Source organism: Saccopteryx leptura, chromosome 5, assembly GCF_036850995.1.
Source record: "Saccopteryx leptura isolate mSacLep1 chromosome 5, mSacLep1_pri_phased_curated, whole genome shotgun sequence".
Taxonomy (NCBI): Eukaryota; Metazoa; Chordata; class Mammalia; order Chiroptera; family Emballonuridae; genus Saccopteryx; species Saccopteryx leptura.
In genome coordinates this window covers 35,970,127-35,994,351 of record NC_089507.1, presented here as the reverse complement: position 1 = coordinate 35,994,351, position 24,225 = coordinate 35,970,127, and the positions used below count along the sequence as shown (strand labels likewise).

The window sequence follows — 24,225 nt, the reverse complement described above, 5'->3', positions numbered from 1 at the left end:
ACTTACTTATAATTGTACTTAAAAATAATTTGCAAACTATGAAATCAATGAAGATGCATGTTCCTTTATACTTTATTTACCATAAACATTAAAAGAATAGAGCAAACACTGGAGAAAAGCGTTTTTATAATTTTTTGATGTAAAGCTTAACACTTAAAATTATGCTTGCAGCCCCCCACCCCCACCCCAATTCAACATGCAGGTATCATTTCTTTTCAGGTATATTGATTTTAGAGCATGACAATCTCTCAATAGTTTTATAAGAGTATTCTTGTCCTGTAACTTAAGTTTCCGACTGTACACAATTGTGGTATAATATCATCATCATTCATGTAGTTTCCCAAGGTGAATATATTCACAGTATTAACATTAAAATTTGTTTTTTAAACATTATTTTAATAAGCCAAACCATGAAAAACCCAGTTCTAGTTTTAAATGTTTATGAAGACTGCTGCTGAACTCAAAGCACGCAGATACTCATGACCACCTAGATGAAGCTGGGCAGTGAAATTCCTTCATTAGGTCCAATGATGCACTTTTTCACTCATCCCAAGTATCTCCATATTTGTTTACTTTGACTAGGAAAAAAGCACAAATAATTGATGATTCCAAATAGTAATACATAAAAGGTACTACTTTAAGTTTGCTATTAAGATGAGAAGTTGTTTCTCATTTGAATAAACGTACATGAGAGTCAAATTAAAAAGGGGCTGGCCAGACTAAAGTGAGCTGCAGGTACATAGATAGTCATGCCTTGTATCAAGAGCTTTACGTAAATATTTGATTCTCCTTACAACTTTATAAACACAACCCCCATTTAAAGGGTAAGAAAATAGATTAGTAACTTGCCCAAGGTACAAAGCCTAATAGAACAAGTAGAACTAAAATTGGAACACATCTGTTTAGGACCAAAACCTGTGTGTCTTTACAACTTTACCATACTACCTATGCATGTGCATTATGGCACATGCAAAAAAATTACCAGGAAATTAAAACATTATGATAAAAAAAAATTTGTTTTTCACAAAAAATATAGAATAGAAATGGTCAGTTTTTCAGGTTATGTTAGTTCAATCTTCTCTCCCATGAGCCATAACACTGTACAAGGAGGAAATAGTTCCCAATATTCCTGTACTCTACATAAAATTATTATTTTGAAACTTGTGCCTCTCTTCTACACCGCCTTCTTCTGTGAATTACAAGTAGTCATAACAACGTAAAGAAGCAGTTATCAAAGGAAGGACTAGGACCTCTTCCCCAAGGTACTTCTAGTCTTTGAAGCAAGACTATTTCGTATTACTAAGACATTATATACCATTTTCCCTCATATTTTGCCGTTTCTCCTTGCTTTCATTCCCTCATTAGCAAAGACAGAATTTTCTAGAAGCTGTATGTGTGGTGATATCATTGCCCTGACAGCTAACTGAAAATGTGCTTATGTTTCTAAAATTTCTGTTAATTTCTAATTAGGTAAATGTCATTCACAGAATCTAAAACTGAAACATTTAAGTGGTATTTTCTGACCCAGTAAACCTGAACTGTACTAATGTCAAATTTTCTGTGTGGATTCTAGAATAGAACATTCTAGAAAATCACTGAAACTATTTCATGTTTTTCTTCATATAAAGAACACACAAAAAATCAACTTTTTATACAGAAATTATTTCATATTACTGTGTCATGTAACAGAACTTTAAAAGACTGATTCCAGTCAAAACCACATATATCAAAATCTAACATGCCATACTTCTATCGTATTTCTTTTCCTTAGTTTTTATTACTATAGGAGGTCCAATGAAACACTGTTTCTGATTTATCACTGTATGGTTGTACAGACATAAAAGACTACAAAAGAGAGAAAAATACTACAGCCTGCCCTCATGGAGCTTACAGTCTAATTCCTTTAATTAATCAGTAGAACAAATAAGTCTTTACATATCAGATTAATGGCTATTGAATGCATATGGTTTACACTATTATTTTAATGATAAACATTAGCAAGTGATGCTGATTTCAAATCTATTTTAAAGCTAGATTGTTTATGTCGATATGACATATTATCTAACATAATTAAGAAAATTCTAAATGAAGCAACCACCAACAATTAGAAATAAAACTGACTCTAAAAGAATGATCATAATAAAAAAATACTAATAATTTTAATGTATTTTTATATTCTTCGTGGCATATGACTTTCAAGAAGGTACAAAGGACCTATGATTTCAATTTTTAAAGTAGCAAAGAGAAGACCCTGCAACAATGACACATTCTCTGAAATGCCTCAAGAGACTTAAAATTGTATATTGAAATAGCTATAAGTGGCCCTGGTCGGAGGCTCAGTGGCTAGTGTAGGCCTGGCATATAAATATCCCGGGTTTGATTCCTAGTCAGGGCACACAAATGAAGCAACCAGTGGTTTCTCCTCCAACCCTCTTCTCTCCTTCTTCCCCTCCAGCAGCCAGTGGCTCAACTGGTTTGAGCATAGCCCCAGGTGCTGAGGATAGCTCAGTTGGAGCGTATCAGCCTCAGGCACTAAAAATAGCTCAGTACTCGAGCATTGGTCCCAGATGGGGTTGCCAGGTAGTACCCAGTTGGGGCACATGTGGGAGTCTGCCTATCTCCCCTCCTCTCACCTTAAAAAAAAAAAAAAAAAAAGGCTCTACCCAGTTGGCTCAGTGGTAGAGTGTTGACCTGGTATATGAAATCCAGGTTTCCATTCTTAGGGCACAAAGGAGATGCAATCACCTGCCTCTCCTCCCCTCCCCCTTTCCCTTCTCTCTCCCTCTTTCTCTCTTCCTCTCCCACAGCCATAGCTTGACTGATTTGAGCGCATCGGCCCCGGGCATTGAGGATGGCTCTGTGGAGCCTCCGTCTCAAACACTAAAAATAGTTGGTTGCGAGCATGGGCCCAAGATAGGCAGAGCATCCACCCCAGATAGCAGCTGCAGGGTGGATCCCAGTAGGGGCGCATGCAGGAGCCTATTTTCTCTCCTATCACTTAAATAAATAAATAAATAGCTACAAACCCCTATTCGAAATGCCCTCTTCCATTAGAGATAAACTTCTGTGTCAGAAAATTTACTTGGGGTAATGTACAGCTGTTTCAAAATGACTTAAAAGAAACTGTGATTTTTAAACTTATAATTAATTATAGAGCAAAAGTACTATTTAGAAAAAGTCAAACTCCTCTTTTAGAAATGTCCTAAAGATGCTTTGCAAGACACATAACTCTATTTCAATTTCACAACCATAAGAAAATCAATTTCATTAATCATGATTCTGTGGTTCTGCCATAAGTGATTACAACCCAATTATCAACCTTAGGTCACCAGACCTGGTTCTATGCAATAGAAGCATTATTTAAAAAATGATTCCTAAGGTGATTTCTTATAAGAAAAAAGTGAAATTGGATGTGTAATTTTTATATTGTATTACAAAACTAGCCTTACTATCTTTTATACTATTTAGACTTCATTTTCTAACACAAAATGGCCTTTGGAATACCTTAAAAACCAAAGATTTGATAACTATAAAATAGCTATTCTTTTAAAAAACTGTTATTCTGTTTAACTGCTTGTAGAATTAAATCACATTAGTATAATTAATGTTTTTAACTAATGTTGGGTATCCAATCCTAAAGAGTAAAGTGATTAGGCTAAACTATCATACCTTCTTTTTTGGGCACTCTTTCCTGCATAGGCCTGACTGAGGGGTCAGTCTTATGTGCTAACGTTACTTCATATGACTCTCTGTTCTTATTCCTTAATTCCTCATATGTAACAGTTTTTCTTTTAGGACTTTCTTCAAGGTTGGGATCAGGTCCTAAAACAACAAACAGTTAATAAATGGTGATCAAAGGATTTTAATAAATCCAAAGCAACTAAAGTTTATAAATGCTCCTTACCTTTAATATAAATAGAAAATAAAAGAGAATCAAATTATTACCACCATTCCAAAAGTATTATATCTTCCCCAAGGCAATTATAAAACTAAAATCAACTTCCTCTCACATTTTCAAGCTTTTATTTCTAAAATTTAAAGTTAACATAAAAAAATCAAAAAACTAACCATGCCAGAACAGAGCATAATATATACCAGCACAATTTACCACTTAACATGTTAGTTTTTAAACAGCAAAGTTATTCATAGTGTTTATATAAAAAGAAATATATTCTACTAATAATAAGTGAACAAAACTTGATACATTATGGCTTTTATTTGGTTAAATGTTCCCATAACCATACTCTATACACAAACTCCAGCTATTAAAAAGTTTTTATTTTACCATCTTTGTACTTAAACAAAAATACTTGACAATAGCTACTGAAAAGTATAAAACATAGCCATTAAGCATGCTATGCATCCTATTCACTTAGTTCTAATGGATACAATAGGTTTAATGGATACAACACCAAGACAGAAAAGAGAAAGGGCAACTATGAGCATGTATTCTTTCTCTCTCCCAAAGAGTCAAAGTATGAATACATATTATCAAAGAGCCAAATACTGAGGAAACATGGAAGTGGTTACTCTTAATACTGGTTGACAGAGTTAAATATTGAGCATACTTTACTTAAATGTTTAACCAGCAAAAAAACATTTTTAAAGAAGTTAACTAATGCTAACACAGCACTCAATGAACAACTACTTACAATCTTACATAACTACTCCCAAGTAATATTTTTCAGAGGTTCTTAATAAGGCATATAAATTTGGCACATTATTTTAATTATAATTATTTAAAAAAAAAAATTTTTGTTAAGTGGTACTATTTTGGAACTCAATGATAAGATCCCACTGAGTAATCAGAATTTTTTTAAGATTTATTGATTTTAGAGAAAGGGAGCGAGATCATAGTGGCTTCACTTTAGTTGTTCATTGATTGTTTCCACTAAGTGCCTTGAGCCAGGGTTTTGAGCCAGAGCAACCTCAGCATTCAGGTCCACTCTCTTACTCATTGTACCACCACTGGTCAGGTTGAATAATCAGAATTTTTAAAGCAATATAACTATACATTAAATGCTTTCAACCATAATTATTTTGATACAAAGTATACTGCACTGATACAAAGAGCATTTAAATTTCTCCATATTAGTTCTAATATTTACACCACTGTTGAAATGTAAATTTTTCATGCTCAAAAAAAAATGCAAAGAAAAATATTATAACCTTATATTGAGTTTAAAGAGAACTTTATATTTTATTAGTAATGAGTAATTACTGGACTCATTTCTCTTCACCATAAATGATATTGTTAAAATTCGGAAGGAGAATGTACACTGTGTTAGCAGTCAGAAACCCTAGGTTGTCATTCCTACTCTGCCGACAATTAGTAAATGTCCTTGGGCAAATCACTAAGCTTCTTTGAATCTTGGTTTTCACAATTGTGAAATGTGGAAGTTTAACTAAATAATCTCTCAAGTTCCTTCCAGGTCTGCTACTGTTTTCATTGCTTTGAAATTCTGCAATAAATAATGAAAATATATATCAGACAGAAAGTTAGGGAGAATGTTTTACACTTATAAAAGTCAAATGGGAACACCCTACACCGTGCAGGAGCAAGACTGACTTCTTTGGGAAGGTTATACAGAGCTGGAAGGAGTAAGCCAACAGAAAAGAGCACTGATTTAAATCTCACTGCAATAAACTAAGTGTCAAACAACTATGAAGGAATACGTTTTATTTCGAGTAACTTTCAATTCTTGGTAAGAGAAAGCAGAATTAAGAGGGCAAGTAGTTCTGCACAAACAAAAGGGGAGGGTGTCTTAATAAGGGAGGACAGAAGCTGGGGCAAAGCAAGGGAGGCTGATGCTGGTCCAGGCAGAGAGCGAAGAGCTGCAGTCCTGACTCGGAGAGGGGTGAGGAAGCAGAGCAGCAGATGAATGGCTAGCTGCTTTGGAAGACATAAAATATACTAAAATATGGACCTTGTTGTGGTCTGTGGGCAGATACCAAAGGGCTTTTTGTTTGCTTTTAGATAAACAAGTCCATATAACATGGGACTGGAATTTGCTAATGCAAATGCAAGGAATGATGCAAGTCATTATTACAAGGCTAGAATACAAGTGGAATGGATGTGAACTTGAAGAGACAAGAAAAACGGACAGATGTGATGGGCAACAAGGACAGCTACCTTTGGTGATAGAATAATGACTTTAACCCCTCTCTCTAATCTGCCCACCTTCCTCCCTTTCCGACTACAGTTTATCCTTGAATTCCATGGGTTTGAACTGTGTGGGCCCACTTACAGGAGATGTATGTAAATGGCCCCGTGCAGTTCAAACCTGTTGTTCGAGGATCAACTGTAATTGAATGTCTTTATTTTCAGTCATTCAGGAAAAAAAAAGCAGTTGAGGATTAATAGACTCTCAAAAACTTTCATCCTCCAAGAAACTAAATTATCTTAACTTCCATTCTCTCCTGTCTCTTCTGCAAATACCATCTTACTTTTGCTCTAAAGTAGTGCTGTCCAATGTAACTTTCTGTAATAACGAGAATGTTCTGTATCTGCAGTCTAACACAGCAGCCACTAGCACACGTGGCTACTGAACAACTGAGATGCTGTCAAAGCAACTAAGGAACTGCATTTTCTTTTTTTTTTTTTAACAAATCTTTTTTTTTTTATTTTTATTTTATTTATTCATTTTAGAGAGGAGAGAGAGAGACAGAGAGAGAGAGAGAGGAGAAAGAGACAGGGGGGAGGAGCTGGAAGCATCAACTCCCATATGTGCCCTGACCAGGCAAGCCCAGGGTTTCGAACCGGCAACCTCAGCATTTCCAGGTCGACGCTTTATCCACTGCGCCACCACAGGCCAGGCAGGAACTGCATTTTCAATCTGATTCAATTAAACAGCCATATATAGCCAGTGGCTGCTTTATATCCTGACCTACCTAGACCCTCTCTGCATCCTCTGGAACACCACTTGACCTATAATCAACTTCTCCCTTTCTACTGTGTCCCCTCTTTCCCCTTAACCTATAAATACAGGGCGGTGCACAAGTAGATACACAGTTGTGAGTACACAAAACAGTTTATTCTTGCATTATATTATATTTCTTCCATACAAACAACTGTAAACCTCCTTTTGCCCCACCTTGTATATAGATTCAAATCTCTCCCATCTTAAAAAAAAAAACAACAAAAATCCGGATGTTTCTTTAACCTTTGTTCCCCATAGCTACTGGCTTATTGTATTTGGTTCAGAGCAATCACTTTTAAAGAATACTGTATAGAGGTCCACAATCCCTTACCTAAACCCTTGGAGTTAATTCAAACTTTCTCAGATTTTAGAAAAATATTACAGTATATAGCCCTTATATTATTTAGTAGTCATCAATTTGGAAGTTCAGAGCAGCAATAAGTAAAAACAGTATTTCCATAACAAAATTTAGGGAAGTCAGTTTAGGTCATGGTTTGAAATGAGTTCAGGTCAGAATTTATCACGGTTTATTTTTAAAAAACTTGTATTTTCAAAGCTTTTTGGATTTAGGATTTTAGATAAGGAATTTCAGACCTGTACTTTGTTTCTAATTCCTCACCTTTTACTGCAAACTAGATTGAGGGAAGGAAGGAAACTAACATTTGATGAGAGCCTAATGCTTGCTAGGCATAAGCTACCTTTGATTATTTCATCTCATCCCAAAAGTTCTTTAAAAGAGGTTTATCATCTCCATTTGACAAATGTAGAAACTGAAGGGATCACAAATTACAGTTACTTGCCAAAAGTCACAGAACTAGTAAATGTCAACTGTGATTCAAACGCAGGCCTTAATCCAAAATTGATGGTGCTGCACTTACATTATGCAACCTTCAAAGCTAGTATTTATACTAACTTCACAAAGCATTTTCATGTGGATTTTCTCACTTGACGACAGTTTTATAAGGCAAGTAATTATTATTTTCCTCACATTACAAAGAAGTTTAAAGCCTTTAAAACCAGCCTAATAAATGTAACTTTTTAAAAGCCTCTCTGAGGTACAACTTATCCCTTCTTGGATATTCCACTAAACCTGGTTAGTATTTTTAACTAATGGGACATAGTAGTAATGTATCCTTATATTTCTGTACTGTCTAACACTGGACCTCAAAAAATGATAAAGAAAACAAACAAAGGAACAAATATGCTGAGTTTAGGCTGATGGTAGAACATACAGGTGATATCCAGCAGAAAAAGTGATCAAATAAAGTTTATACATACGTTGGACCATAAAATGTTGAAATTCATTTCAAGAGAAGTTTCTACCTTGGGCAATATGATCAGTAATACCAGTAGGAGTAGATTCATTCATAGAAGCACTAAATGGAATTGGCTCATAACGAGGAAACATCTCTCTTTCCATATTGTCTGCCGCTGGGGATGTCACAAAAGAACGATCACTCACATTTGAGTCTTGTCTTGACTTTTGAGAATAGTGCCTATAAAAGAATTCGTATTATATAAGAAACATGAGTTATTGCCTATACCTGACTTAAAGAAATGTGCTAAGGTATGAAAATCAGTTAGTTTGTTTTCTGAAGAAATCATATTAAATCTAGCTCTTGTGGAGTTTAAATTGCTTGCCATTTATGATATGACTATATATACCAAATCTACCTAATTATAGTATTCGTTATCTACCTACCTATCCAAACAGATTCATTTATCTATAGCTATACAATTTCTGTACTATTTTAAACAACAGAAGGATTAAAAACCTGAAATTTGTTGAGCTGGAAATGATAAAATTTGAGAACTCAAAAGTTCAAAATACAGGTAACCAAAAGCGTTTGCCAAATTAAAATCCTTTATTCTGGGATATGCACTCTCAATAGGATACAACTTGTTTTATCAAAGCAAAGGTAGACAAAACTCACTCTACCCTTAAAAAACAAATTAGTTTTTAGCTTGCAACAAAATGGCAAGTTTCCAATGGTCCTTCAGCTATGCAATGTTTCACGCCCTGAATTATGGCAATACCCAGTTACACTTTTTTAGCTAAAATTAAAAACCTTTAATAAAGATAAGAATCTGGCCTACCCAGGCGGTGAAGAGCGTCGTGCCTGTCCTGATCGTAAAGCTTCTCCAAGAGGGGAATTCTCAAGATTCTTGAACTTCTCTTGGCAAGTTTTCACATAAGAAAGCTTTCCAGCAAAGTATCCCATGATACAAGCAACTTATTTGTTGGGAAAAAAAAAAAAAAGTGTAACTCAATGTGCTTTGTTTGACAAGAATCTTTTCTAAAAGTACTTTTAAAAATGTGATTCTAAGTATGTCTTTGATGTGGAAAGACAGATTTCCTGAAATAATGGTAAAAATATCACATTAAATCAGATTCAGAGTTCAGAGTCTATGGATGTAATTCACTTTCAAAAAATAAAATAACTCAAAGTTGCTATAAGATGAATAAATTCTACTTTACTACTTCATTATTATAGATAAAGATGTGGTAAAGGCACATAGAATAAGAACTCAAACATCAAAGCTCTATCCTAGTTGAGAAATTTAAGCCATTTCTTTTCTGATAAAATGATAACTATCCCTTTGACCAGCTAATGTCTTTTTTTAAAACTAGGTGCAACAAATCTCTTAAAATAATGAATTACTAAATTCTAACTAAATATGGCCATTGTTGCATCGTGTGCCTATTTTCAATATAAAAGAGAGGCTAACCTGGAAAGACTCATAAAAAGCCTCAAGTATTTTTTTAAAGCAATTTAGCTTATTTTCTATTAACCACATTATAAAATGTAAATAAGTTATGATCATAAACATAAATAAAATATGCTTATTTACAGTTTTAATATAAATTGAAAAGGTCTATTTTTTCAAGTTAGGCTTTAATATACACTTTATCTTGATTAATGAGAATCTCTGAACAACTTTCTTTCCTGATATACAGACCAAGAGAATTTATTTTCAAATACTGTATCTTCACAAAATAATTTAAAATTAATAGTTCTATTACATTATAAAAGAAAAAAATGAAGTAACTCATGATTTTTAATGCTAATAATAAAAAGCATCAGTAGTCCATTTAATGAAAATCTTAAACTGATTTATCAGAACAAATAACCAAATAACTGTTATAAGACAAAACATTTTATAAAAACATTCTTTTACTTAAGTAAAAAGATTAGAAAACAAGTGTTCATACTTACATATGAGTTTAGGGATGGATCCATACTTGGGATGACTTGAAAGGATTCCTAAAGATAAGAGTATTTCTGAGTAACATTCAGTGTTAGAGGAAGACACTTACATAATTAAGATGTTATATCTTTACTAAGATAAAATACATTTATGCTAAAAGAAAAATATATATATTAAGAGTATATTGAAGAAAATAACAGAAATCATGGTAAAAATGCAAAGAAACTATTTCTGTGTGGTCTCTTCTAATATGAGACAAGTAAGTTCAGCAATGCAACATAAAGTAAAATATATTTATTAGCAGAAATAAGGAAAAATATAAAAGGAAAAAGCAGTAGAGACTATTTTGTTTTTGAGAGAGGCAGGAAGAGTGACAGACATGAACATCGAGCTGCTCCTGTATGTGCCCTGACATGTGCCCTGACAGGGGAATCGAACCGGCAACCTCTGTGCTGACATTGCTCCGATCAACTGAGCTACTTGGCCAAGGCAGTAGACTATCTTTAAATGTTACCTAACAACATTAGCTCTTTCCAGAACCCTAGAGAAGTATAAGGCAATTTAAAGAGAAAACCAAATAAACAATTATCAACAGAAAAATGAAAAGAAAAACCAAAAAACTTAAAAGACCCCATAATCTATTAGAATAGATTAATTTATAGCAAGATCATTTGATACAAGGTTAATATACAAAAAAAAATTATCTTTATACCAGAAACAAAAAACCAAACATTTTTTAAAAGATAGAATATATATATATATTATAGCATCAAAAAACATCAAAAATCCAGGAGTAATCTAATGAAAAATATGAAAGATCTCTACATTAAAAACTACAAAACTTACTGAAAAATAAAAGCTAAATGAATGGGGAAATAGACCATGTTTGTGAACCAAAAAACTAAGTATTACAAAGATGATAAATCTCAATAAATTCACCTATAAATTCAATGCAATCCTAATTAAAATCAAAGGTTTCCCCTCAAACTGAGAAGCTTACTGTGGAAACACAAAGGGCCACAAATAACCAAGGCAATATTGAAGAACAACAAAATTGGAGAACTACCAACAGATATCAAGATCCATGGATATTGTAATTAGGACAGTCTAAGTACAAGACAAGACAAATGGACTAAAACCAGAAGAGCCCAGAAACAGACCCATGCATGCAGTCACTTACTTACGACAAAGGAAACACTGCATTACAGTGAACAAAGAAAAGTCCTTTCAAAATATAATTCTGGGTCAACTACATACCCATAAAGGGAAAAAAATGTACCTTGATTCTCATACAAACTCAAAACAGCCCCAGATACTTGAAAATTTAAGAATGAAAGATTAGCCTGACTGGGCGGTAGCACAGAGGACAGAGCATCGGACTGGGATGCGGAGGACCCAGGTTCAAGACCCCGAGGTCACCAGCTTGAGCGTGGGCTCATCTGGTTTGAGCAGAGCTCACCAGCTTGAACCCAAGGTCACTGGCTCAAGCAAGGAGTTACTCGGTCTGCTGAAGGCCTGCAGTCAAGGCACATATGAGAAAGCAATCAATGAACAACTAAGGTGTCTTAAGAAAAAACTGATTGATGCTTCTCATCTCTCTCCCTTCCTGTCTGTCCCTATCTATCCCTCTCTCTCACTCTCTGTCTCTGTCAACAAATAAACAAATGTGTTTGAATATTAAAAAAAAAAGAAAAAAAGAATGAAAGATTAAAACAGCTTACAGAACTATGCATAAGAGATTCATGTCCTTACAATAGACAATTTTAAACATCACAAAAAGCACTCATCATAAAGTAGAGATCTGATAAATTGGATTGCATTACATTAAGAACTAATCAAAGTGGGGAAAAATAATCACAATACATAGATCTGACAAAAGACTCATTTCCAGAATATACAAAGAACTCTCATAAAACCAGTAAGAAAAAGAAGATAATTCAATGGAAAAATGGACAAAACTTAAACAGATACTTCACAAAAAAAAGGATATTTTCAAGTGGGATATAAACAAAAGGCCCTCAACTTCAATAGTCATCAGGTGCAAATTAAAACTACAATGTAATGTATATCACTGTTCACTCAACACATGGCTAAAATACAAAGACACAAAAATAGCAAGTGTTGGTGAAAATGTGATATTAATAAAACTTTATTAATAAATTGGTAGTGAAAAAAATATCTAAAAAAAATAATAAATAAAATAAATTGGTAATGGAAGGATAAATTGGTCCAAACAGTTTGGAAAGTTTGGGAGTATCTACTAAAGGTGAATCTATTATCCAGAAAAATGTCTACCAAGAGACATTGTATTCATGGCAAAACTACTTGTAATAGTCAAAACTGAAAACTACTCAATTGCCAACATACAAGGGGATGAATAAACTGCTGCAGTACATTTATACAGTGAAAAACTAAACTATATGGCAATGAGAATAAATAACCTACAACTACATAATACAATGTGAATGAATCTCATCATGTGCGTAAACCAACTCTCCAAATAAAAAGCCCTGATTTATAATGTGGATTTCTGTGGAGAGCAAATACCTGAACTATGACCATTTCAAACTAACAAATGGTTTAAAACCAGCTTGCCAAAATCTTGAAAATTTAAAAATCAGCTCTCTCGAGACAAGCCAGTTTCAGCATACCATTAGATGAATCTCATGTTAAAAGAATACTTAATTACCTAATTTCATGTATATAAACTATAAATACAGAACTCATTTATGCTGTTAGTCTGTTTCTTTACTTACACAAATGAAAAGAAAAAGGAGGACGGTAATGATACCTGTTTATACAAAAAAGTTTTTCTTCATCTACAGACCACTTACACCAGGCACTATATACTACGAAGTAGGAATGTAACAGAAATTAAGATACTTTCTACCCTCACAGAGTTTACAGTTTAGAGGCGATGAAGACAAAAATATACTGCTCACAAAAATTAGGGGACATTTCAAAATGAATATGAAGTGATAAACTATCCCCTAATTTCTGTGAGCAGTGTAATAGTGTGTGATGGTTGCTATTCACTCACTCAAATATGTGAGAATCTACTACATGCACTATGCCCTGACAGATACCTGAGATGCTGTTTTCTAAGGGGAAGTAGGAAGAATGAAGGCTAGTGCAATACGGCTGGCAACCAACAGTTGTATTATCGTGGTAGTGCAGAGGTGGACAGTATACAGAATATTTAAGAGCGTGACTAGACTGGGCATTTATTGGACAGCCAGTTAAGGACAGAAGTGAAGGATAATGCCTGTTTCCTAGTTGGACAGTGTTGTCATTCAGATATGGGGAAACAGAAACTGGTTTTGGGGAAATGAATTCAGTTTGGGAGGAAATGAGTTCAGTTTGAGGGGCCTGTAAGGGGCTCCTCATATGGAGATCTGCAGAATATGACTGAAGCAGCCATCTACACTAGATACGACACCGTGACCTAGAGCAATAAATGGTCCCTGCAGCAGCCACATTTTGCTGGGTAGTAATATAGTTTAAAAACTGAATTCCAAAGAAACCACAAGAGAAGAAAACCCACACTAGAATATAAGCACCAAGAGATCAGGAATTCATTTTTTAGTTCTATTTCCAAAACAGTATATAGTACATATCACTCAAAAAAAAAAAATCAGAAGTATGTAATGTCATAAAAACCAGGGGAAGAGATTTCTCAACAAAGATGGTTAAAGTTGTTTAAGAGTCAAAAACAAAAACTGCCCATCAAATTTAACAAAAAACTTGTGCTGATAACATTTTTTAAAACTTGTGCATGATACCAAAACATGTTTTGGTAAATGTTAGACTGTACCCATAATCCATGTCCCAGACTACAATGGGTTAAAGAAGTATAAAGCACTAATTTTTGAAGTCTGGCTTCTAATGTAAGACAGCTGGAAGCAGTTGGGAATGGATGTAAGAGAAGATTTTTCTTTTGTATATTCTCAAGTTAGAACAGACCTGAACATGTTTAAATGTTTTGCCAGAAAAGGATAAATAGAGAGGGAGGATAAGTAGAGTGTTGTCATAGCTAAGACTATGTTCAGTATGACACACCATGGATTAAAATATATATAAAATGTTCAGCATTTTAATTAAATGTGAAATGTCTTGGTGAATTGTGAATTCCTTTTCTAAAATCTCAATTTTTTGGAGGGACTCCTTTTTTTATTAGAATAATTCCCCACGTAAAAAACAAGATCCCAAAATAATTTCAACAACAAAAAACACTTTTAATTCTCAGATAGTTACATGAGTGACATATCATCCAATGTTATTTTTTGTATCTTTATTCAAAAATATCAAAACCCCAACAAAACTGACAAAGTTAGAATGATGACTTGTGACTCGCTCACTAGAAAACAATGTCATTTTACAAATTAGGTTAAAGCTGGAAACGGGGAGAGACAGACTCCCGCATGCGCCCGACCGGGATCCACCCGGCACGCCCACCAGGGGCGATGCTCTGCCGCGACCAGAGCCATTCTAGCGCCTGGGGCAGAGGCCAAGGAGCCATCCCCAGCGCCCGGGCCATCTTTGCTCCAATGGAGCCTTGGCTGCGGGAGGGGAAGAGAGAGACAGAGAGGAAGGAGGGGGGTGGAGAAGCAAATGGGCGCTTCTCCTATGTGCCCTGGCCCGGGAATCAAACCCGGGTCCCCCGCACGCCAGGCCGACGCTCTACCACTGAGCCAACCGGCCAGGGCCTAGGTTAAATCATTTTTAACAACTTACCCTTTCTTGTAGACTCAGAGAAGAAAGCCTGGATTCATTCTTAACTTCTCTAAGTTTTTTTTAATTTTTTTTTTATTCATTTTAGAGAGGAGAGAGACAGAGAGAGAGAGGAGAGAGAGACAGGGGGGAGGAGCTGGAAGCATCAACTCCCATATGTGCCTTGACCAGGCAAGCCCAGGGTTTCGAACCAGCGACCTCAGCATTTCCAGGTCGACGCTTTATCCACTGCGCCACCACAGGTCAGGCCAACAATTTACCCTTTCTAAAAACAAAAACCAAACACTAAATTCCATTATAAGGCTACAGGTTCAGTCACAATTACAGAGAATGGTGTTGGAATGTTGTTGCTCATGCTATGACTTTAGGCATAAACTGTCATTGGTAAGTCAAATAATCATCAAATGATGACTAAAACTTCAGGAGAATTCTTGCTCTAACAATAATTTGTCTCCTCAGTAACACGTCCTATTATTTTCAGAAAACTTCACCTTTAACTATATGTTAACAGTTCTATCAGGATATACCGGCAACTAGAAAAAGGAAATTTCTCTGGTTCAGTTATGTGCATAATCAGTTATGTGCAGGAGCAAGGCATTCTCAAAATGGGGGGGGGGGGGGGAGCCAGCAGTGGTGAGATTTTATTGTTGACGATAAAAGGTCTCCTCCTCAACCTAGGCCCAAAAGCTCGTTACCTTCTCTGTAACTTAATCAAAATGACCGTTTCTCCAGGCTCTACCTTAGCTATTCAATGGACTTTTCACTCCTCCCTGCATGATTCTCCCACTCTAGCCATGTGTCTCCTGTCCCTCCCTATAGTCATGCTTATTTTAATAATCATGTCCCTCCTTTGACATTTGTCCTTCGCTACTCATCTAAATCCTGCTCATCTTCAAAATCCACTTTTTTCAAGACACTCTTTGATGACAGTAGTCTTGCAGAAATCTTTCCTCTTTGAATACCTACAGCTCATTATCAACAAGACGGGTAATAACAAATGTTGGAGAGGCTGTGGAGAAAAAGGAACCCTCATACACTGTTGGTGGGAATGTAAAGTAGTACAACCACTATGGAGGAAAGTATGGTGGTTCCTCAAAAAACTGCAAATAGAACTACCTTATGACCCAGCAATCCCTCTACTGGGTATATACCCCAAAACCTCAGAATCACTGCTACGTAAAGACACATGTAGCCCCATGTTCATAGCAGCACTGTTCATAGTGGCCAAGACATGGAAACAACCAAAAAGCCCTTCAATAGAAGATTGGATAAAGAAGATGTGGCACATATACACTATGGAATACTACTCAGCCATAAGAAATGATGACATTAGATCATTTATAGCAAAATGGTGGGATCTTGATAACATTATACGGAGTGAAATAAGTAAATCAGAAAAAAACAAGAACTACATGATTCCATACACTGGTGGAACATAAAAACAAGACTAAGAGACATGGACAAGAGTGTGGTGGTTACCAGGGGTGGGGGGAGGGAGGACGCAGGAGGGAGGGAAGGAGAGATTTAGGGGGAGGGGGAGGGGCACAGAGAAAACTAGATAGAGGGTGACAGAGGACAATCTGACTCTGGGCGAGGGGTATGCAACATAATTTAATGAGAAGATAACCTAGACATGTTTTCTTTGAATATATGTACCCTGAATTATTAATGTCATCCCATTAACATTAATAAAAATTTATTAAAAAAAAAAAAAAAAAGAATACCTACAGCTCTTGAAGTCTCTATTATACAACTTAGTAACTTATTAAATATTATATTCTCTATTTGTTCAGTTTCTTCAGAGAAACTACTAGCAGCTGCTCTTACATTTCTTTTGTATAATCCCCAATGCTTAGTCATTAGTAAATTCTCTGTTCATAAGTTCTTGTGCCATAGCTTTTCTTTAAAAATATGTGATGAGCCCAGGCCCTTAGCTCAATTGGCTAGAGCCCTGGTCGGCAAACTGCAGCTCGTGAGCCACATGCAGCTATTTGACCCCTTTCGTGTGGCTCTTCCACAAAATACCACATGCGGGCGCTACCTCGATAAGGAATGTATCTACCTATATAGTTTAAAAATTTTGGCTCTCAAAAGAAATTTCAGTCGTTGTACTGTTGATATTTGGCTCTGTTAACTAATGAGTTTGCCGACCACTGATTAGAGCAGGCGTCCCCAAACTGCGGCCCCCTGAGGCCATTTATCCAGCCCCCACTGCAGTTCTGGAAGGGGCACCTCTTTCATTGGTGGTCAGTGAGAGGACCACTGTATTTGGCAGCCCTCCAATGGTCTGAGGGACAGTGAACTGACCCCCTGTGTAAAAAGTTTGGAGACCCCTGGATTAGAGGATCCTTCCAATATGTCAATGTTGCAGGTTCAATCTCAGTCAAGGCATGTACAAGAATCAACCAATGAATGCATAAATGAGTAGAAAAAAACAAACTGATGTTTCTCTCTCTTCCGTTTCCTCTCTTAAAGTCAATTTAAAAAAATGTGATGGTTTTTATTTCTCACTATAGAAAGAATCCTAGCCTATCAGACAATTTAAGTTGTGCCTATGTATAATGACCTGTTTCCATGTTTAAGATTCCTGTCATGCTAGTACATTGTAATGTTGTTCTTTGGGAATACTTTAAATAAAATTTTAAGCCCAGAAAATTCTCATTTCCCTCCAAAACTACTTTTCACAGCTAGTTGTATCAATATTACTAAGTACTTTATACTGTTAATATGAAAAGGCTAATTTTTCCTATCAAGAGTCACACTTATGAACTAGTTAATTTAAAAAACAAGTATTTAGGATATGTGGAGGCCATCCTGAGATCACCACTCTTTTCTATGACATCTTATTCCAAGGAGACAGTTCACAAAATAAATGTAATGTGTATTTAATTTTAAGGTATAGAGAACAGCCTGCCAGGTGGTGGTGCCGTGGATACAGCATCAACCTGGGACACTGAGTACCCAGATTCAAAACCCTGAGGTTACCGGCTTGAGTGTGGGATCATAAACATGACCCCATGGTTGCTGGCTTGAGGCCAAAGGTTGCTGGCTTGCAGCTCAAGGTCACTCACTGGCTTGAACAAGGGGTCACTAGCTCGGCTAGAGCCCCCACCCCCAGGGTCAAGACACATATGAGAAAGCTATCAATGAAAAATTAAGGTGCCGCAACTATGAAGTGATGCTTCTTATCTCTCTTTCCCTTCCTATCTGTCCCTGTCTCTCACTGGAAAAAAAAAAAAACAAAAGTAGAGAATGATGCATTTAGTAGGTATTCTAAACTCAATGCCAGATATGAATACACTGTACTATTTAAGCCAATAGGTTTGGGACAAGAAAGTGTCCCCACCCCTCCATTATTATAAGACAGCTGGTTTAAGGGAGCCGTTCGTCTTTTTGGTGAGAGAGGAAGGGAAGGAAGACAGGGAATGAAAGAGAAAGAGAAGCATCAACTCATTCCAATTAGTGCACCCACTGATTCTTTCTCCCACATACCCTCACCTCTGGCCAGGGTGGGAGTCATTCATCTTTAAACCAGTGCATAGATTTTGATTCCCTAAGTCTGGGCTGGACCCCATGAATTTGTTTTCAGAAAAGCTCCTAAGCGATAGTGAAGTGGATGGCTTAGGTTTGTCATTCTGCCACCCTGTAACCCATTCACAGGCTTTTTCTTGCTCTTGTAGATTGTTAATGTTACTACAGTGCAAGAGTATCAAATTCTCAAATCAAGACATTGTGTAAATGGGTCCATGGAGACATAATTCTTCTGCTACTGTAGAAAATTATCAATGATAATGCTTAATATAATACAGATACAGTACGTTTACCCAAAAATCAGAAAAATACCATATAGTAACATATCCAAAATGTTAAATTAGAATTTTAAATATTTACCTTTACTAATCAATCCTTGTGTAATCAACATACTTGTTGCAGCCAAAGGCACAGCTACAGGAGGAAAAAGAACTTATCAACATCAACAAAAGGAAAAGATTTTGTCCAAGTTCATTAGGATAAATGTGTACCAGTAAAACCATCCAGGAAGTCTTGCTGCACAATTAAGATCTTTAAAAGAGACTTTTTCCATGTTTAAAAGCTGTACAGTATATAGTCAGTGGAAATACAAAAGCAGCATATTTAAGAAGACATTACAAACTATTAAACAATATAATTCAAGGTCTGCCTGCAAAAGTTCTTGGCTGATGTCAGGGACTTGACTAGTAAACAGTTCCCTACACTGATACAAAACTTAACGTGAATCAATAAATGGCTCACTGTGTTTAAACTGGCTGCATAGTTTATGCTGAACACCTGTTTTCCTGCTGTGAGTCTGGAATTTTGGTACCTGCTAGGCTGAGGGCGCCCCAGTAATCAGCCCCCCCCAAAACCCCCGTGCTGAGTCTCTAATGAGATTCCTTCCTTGGTAACAACTTTACGCATTATGCAGCTGGAGGAATTTAGCTCTTTTGTATGCGACTCCACTGGGAGACGACTCTTAGAAGCCCTTGTCTGGTCTCCTCTGGACATGCTCCTTTCCCTTTGTTTACCTTGTTTTAAATCCTTTCCACTATAAATTGTTTTAAATTTAAAGAGCTACATGTGGCTGCCACACTAGATAGTGTAGTACTAAACCAGGGGTTGGGAATCATCCAGTAAGGAGCCAGACGGTAAACACTTCAGGTGCTGTTCAAGCTGTTCAAGCTGGTTAACTGTCATGTTAAAGCAAAAGCACTAAGACAATACATAAACAAATGCATAGAGCTGTGTCTCAATAAAACTTTACTTATGGATGCAAAAATATTAATTTTGACATTTTAAGCAGAGTGAGATACATATTATTCACGTAAAAACTTTTATTGGTGTAGGGAACTGTTTCTCAGTAATTTTCATATGTAACAAAATATCAATTCTTTTAATTGGTTTTAACCATTTAAAAATGCAAAAACTATTCTTAGCTCATAGCCATACAAAAAGATTTAGCCCTTAGGTCGTTGTTTGCTCAAACCTGGCCTAAACTATATATGGGCAATTTTTTACAACTTTTTAAAAAATTATTTTATTTTATTTATTCATTTTAGAGAGGAAAGAAGAGGGGGAGGGAGAAGGTGGAGGGGGAAGGAGGGAGGGAGGGAGGGAGGATGGGGAGGAGCAGGAAGCATCAACTTCCAAATGTGCCTTAACCAGGCAAGCCCAGGGTTTTGAACTGGCGACTTCAGAGTTCCAGGTCAATGCTTTATTCACTGCACTACCCCAGGTCAGGCTATATACAGGCAATTTAAGAACCAACGTAATTAAGACATTTGAATTATTCGACTTCATGATTAAAATCCGTAACTTTGGAATAGGGCTTTTGCTTTCCCATCAGACAATTTGCAGAAACCCTAAGGTTTGAATCCTTACTCTACCACTAACAAATTTAAATTTTGCTGGAAAATGGTTTCTTTAATGTTGGCTAGTTAGAGACACTTCATGTATTATTATTTAAGGTTTTTCAAAGGACAAATCCCTATTACAGCATCAGTACAATTTGCAATCACTTTTCTCCTCCAGCTTGGTTCAAGGAATGCACCATGAAGCACAGAAGAATTAAATAAGGATGGAAGGCAATGAGTTTGTTGGCCACCTCTACAATGGACAATGCTTGCCCCTTCCTTCTTAGGCCACAATGGTATAACACATAGGGTACAGTCTAGTCAAGGAGATACTATGACTACTTCTGCCATTTATCACTATTTCTTTGTATAAATCTCTTATCTTCTGTTCATGCTATAAAGAGTAATGGATTAGAAATAAGGTCTCTTTCCAACTCATGTATTCTGCCACAGAAAAAGCGAATGGTAAAATTGAAAGGGACTTTAGAGTTTAGTATATAGTCCTCATCATAATCAGAGTAAAATGATATCCAGAAAGAACAAGTCATTTGCTCAAAACAACAATGATGGTTGGTTTGTGACAGAACTCCAATCAGAGCAACCTCAAGTTTCTAGTAGAGATCAGGTTATAGAAGAATCTGCCTTTCATCTGAATGCTTCTCCACCATTCTTCATTTACCTAACGGCCTACTAGTTAAGTCTCCATTGTTTGGTAAAGCCTTAACTAAATCAATTCCAACTAATTTACCTCTTAAAATTTCCTACTGCTGTTTTGTATTTAATCTTTCTTAAAGTGTTTCATGAATTGGCTTTGTCTCAACTACACCATAAAACTACTTTAGGACGAAGACTGTGTTTCATAAAACTTATGTCCCAAGCATAATAATACCTTACACACTGTAAGAATAAATACCAAGCTGACTGAGGAAAATGTACATCTTTTTTAATTACTTAGGTCACTCCTCCCTTTCCAAAATTCCATCCTGCTTTTTTTGTTATATTTACCTTATCTAAAAGGACTGCAATGTGAGGTGAAGCAACACCAGACTTCTGTTCATAAGTAAGATACTGTTTTATGTTTCTTTCAACATTCTCTGTATTTAAAAAATAAAATCTTCATGTATAAGATTTTTAGTCAGAAATCAAAAGCTGGTAACGTTTCAAAATGGTAAAGTGGGCATTAATCAGTTTTTAACAGGTAATGGCTAAAAGTGTGCAAGTTAAAACCATGAGCTTCTGTTTCAGATAGACTTGGGCTTCAAATCCAGACTTCACGACTTGTCAGCTGTCTAACACTAGAAAACCCATTTCACATCTCTAACCCTCAATTTCTGCATCTGTAAAGTAAGGATAACAATCATCAACCTTATTATGTTGTTTTTATATAATCCATATACACACAGTAAATGCTATTACTTATTACCAACAAAAATACTTCACAATCTTGAAAGAAGTTCTAGAAATCATTACTTTAAAATGTGTACAATTCTATTTCCTTAATTAACCTCTTTTAGTAATAACCACACTACACCAAAAGTGTGCCAACTTTTTCTCTATAACAGTGGTTCTCAACCTTTCTAATGCCGTGACCCCGCAATACAGTTCCTCATGTTGCGGTGACCCCAAACCAAAAAATAATTTTGGTGGCTACTTAATAACTGTAATTTTGCTAGTTATGATTTAGAATGTAAATACCTAATATGCATTATATATTTTCTGATGGCTTTAGGTGACCCCACTGGGGTCGCGACCCACAGGTTGAGAACCGCTGCTCTATAAAGTCATTAAAATTTCAGGCACTAAAGGTCAAACTTTGTTGATTATAAAATTTAACTTACATCTGAACCAGAAGCTTTCATCATTGCATTCTGCAAAGACTCTTCTTTCTTCCTCTGTTGGAATGTAATCAGCCCCTATGTCTTTTAACCAAAGAAAATCAGCAAACATTAAAACACCTGTGGAAAAACTAAGTCTAAAAAACTACCTTAGTCTAAATGTAACGAAACACACCCATTTTTAAAAAATGATACAACACACTTGTAAACTTTTAACAAACTCTGACTTCAAATAGAAGTTAATGATACTATCTATCTGCTAGTTAGAACTGGCTACATAATATATGTCCAATACAAAATGAAAATGTAACCTCTTGTACAAACTAAGACTTTCAAAATGGCAACAACCATAGATTATTAAACCAAATGTGGATCACTGTGTGACTATACAGGTCACACAGCCATGAAGTTAGCCAGCCCAGATGCTGTACAGTTAGTCAAGGAAGTAAAAACTTCTCTACATATAAAGTGCTTCTAATTAGAAATACATAATTGATAATTACGGGGAATAGGTCTTGTAACTTCGGCATTCGGCTCTCGAAAATCAGCCCTGCCATTCATTTTTCCTGCATCAAAAACATTTACAATAAGTATTAGAAACAATTATGAGATAGAGCAAAGTAAGTCAGGACAATCTAATAATATTACTAGTCTTCATGGCAATCAATCAACAAATATTTACTAAACACTACTACATCTGAAGTACCTGATTTATTTTAACTAATTATTAACTAATTTAGAAATGATTACTCATCTTAAGTCCCTTAACTGAAAAAGATTATGTATATGCTTTTTAAGTACAGTGCTTATCAACTGACTATACTGTTAAGACATAAAAGGACATCAATAAAACAACACATATTTTTCCTCTCAAAGCTGGTTTATTTCACATTATTCTAGGTTTGGATCATTTCAGAAATATATGCCCGATGATTAGTATAATTTCTCAAAATAGAAGAGGAAAATTTTGAAAAGTCATTTCTGGGCTTCCATTTTTAAAAAATAAAATAATCATCAGGAAACATACAACGTATCCCACAAAGCAGTACTCCCAAAATATGGAATAAGGAAGACGTCACATCCTTCCCCCAGTGGTGTATCCTCCAGACTCGCCGCCCTCCCCACACAGACTCAGAAGACGACTATGGCATGAAAATGCATAGCATTTCAAGAACATAACTTCTTTTAACCCATGACTGGAGACTTAAATGACCAACAGATTACATTATTCGTATTTTACAGAATGTTCACAGAGAAATCATTATTCCCATCTTAAAAACAATTTACATGAAATGGGAAATGGCATACATGATGTAACAAGTGAGGCCCTTCCATAATTCACTTATTCAACAGGCCATCACTGAGAGTCAATGACATAGCAATCCCTTTGCGAAAAATAACAACAAAAAAAACCAGAAAAGGTAAGATGATTTATGGATGGTGTTTGCTGAATAAACTATTCCTATCCTAAAACAACCGTAAAAGAAGAAATCTTCGCCATTTCCAAAACAGCATCCTACCTAGAATCCCTAGAAAGAGACTGCCCAGGCCTACAAGGCCTCTTTAGACATCACGTTGATCTTACATCTCAAAGAAAAAAACTGCATTGGACCTGCGTCGTTCTACGACCGTCGGTTCCCGCACTCCATCCCCCACGCACTGTATCTGCCTCCCCACCTGCAACACCCCACAAACACGCACACCCGCCATCCTGAATCTGCCCCGTTCACCCTTCCCTCCCGAAACACTCCCTCTCCTTCCCGGGTCACCAGCACCGAGGAGCCGGACGCCCGAAGTGCGATCGGCCCCCTCTCACGGACGGGAAAATGGCGGAAGGCGCAGGGTAGCGGCTGGCCGCGCGGAGGGGGTGAGTGTGTTGGGGGAGGGGGCGGCACGGGGCCCTCCGCGTCCGCGTCACCTCACCCACCTCAAACAACAGCCACGGCTGACGGCGCGGCGAGCCCGGGCGACCGAGGGCAGAAGGCCCGCAGGGGCCCCGGGAGGAGTCAGGAAGGGGGGAAAGCGCGAGGGACCGCACCGGACCTGGGGGTGGGAAGCGGACAGCGGCGAGGTGGCCAAAAAGTCACCCAGATACGTGCTCAAGATGACCGCAACCCGGAAACACTAGAAACGTACGTGAGGAAATGACGTCAGCCCTGC

At 36.5% G+C, this 24,225-nt stretch overlaps 1 protein-coding gene across 8 annotated transcripts; it reads right to left on the bottom strand.

Moving 5' to 3' along the window:
- Positions 1-48: 48 nt before the first annotated feature.
- OCIAD1 (OCIA domain containing 1) lies at positions 49-24,225 on the bottom strand. 8 transcript variants are annotated; one of them, XM_066386427.1, is made up of 9 exons: positions 24,202-24,225; positions 22,569-22,631; positions 22,069-22,149; positions 18,753-18,806; positions 10,139-10,186; positions 9,018-9,153; positions 8,244-8,416; positions 3,670-3,822; positions 49-578 (listed from the first exon to the last, which is right to left on the bottom strand). In XM_066386427.1, the coding sequence occupies exons 2-9, from the start codon at positions 22,624-22,626 to the stop codon at positions 541-543; spliced, it is 741 nt and encodes a 246-aa protein (XP_066242524.1). In that variant the 5' UTR covers positions 22,627-22,631; positions 24,202-24,225; the 3' UTR covers positions 49-540. The 8 variants fall into 8 exon arrangements, with proteins under 8 accessions (XP_066242524.1, XP_066242516.1, XP_066242517.1 ...); XM_066386419.1 differs by lacking the exon at positions 24,202-24,225 and adding an exon at positions 23,835-24,194; XM_066386420.1 differs by lacking the exon at positions 24,202-24,225 and adding an exon at positions 23,993-24,194.

What these genes read in the sequence shown, in the direction of transcription:
- OCIAD1 (XM_066386427.1), bottom strand. Translation starts at nt 22,626, where the DNA reads ATGAATGGCAGGGCTGATTTTCGAGAGCCGAATGCCGAAGTTACAAGA. An exon ending in ACAAGGATTGATTAGTAAAG is followed by an intron (nt 10,187 to 18,752) that starts GTAAATATTTAA and finishes TCTTATCTTTAG; the next exon opens with GAATCCTTTCAAGTCATCCC. An exon ending in ATCCATCCCTAAACTCATAT is followed by an intron (nt 9,154 to 10,138) that starts GTAAGTATGAAC and finishes CCAACAAATAAG; the next exon opens with TTGCTTGTATCATGGGATAC.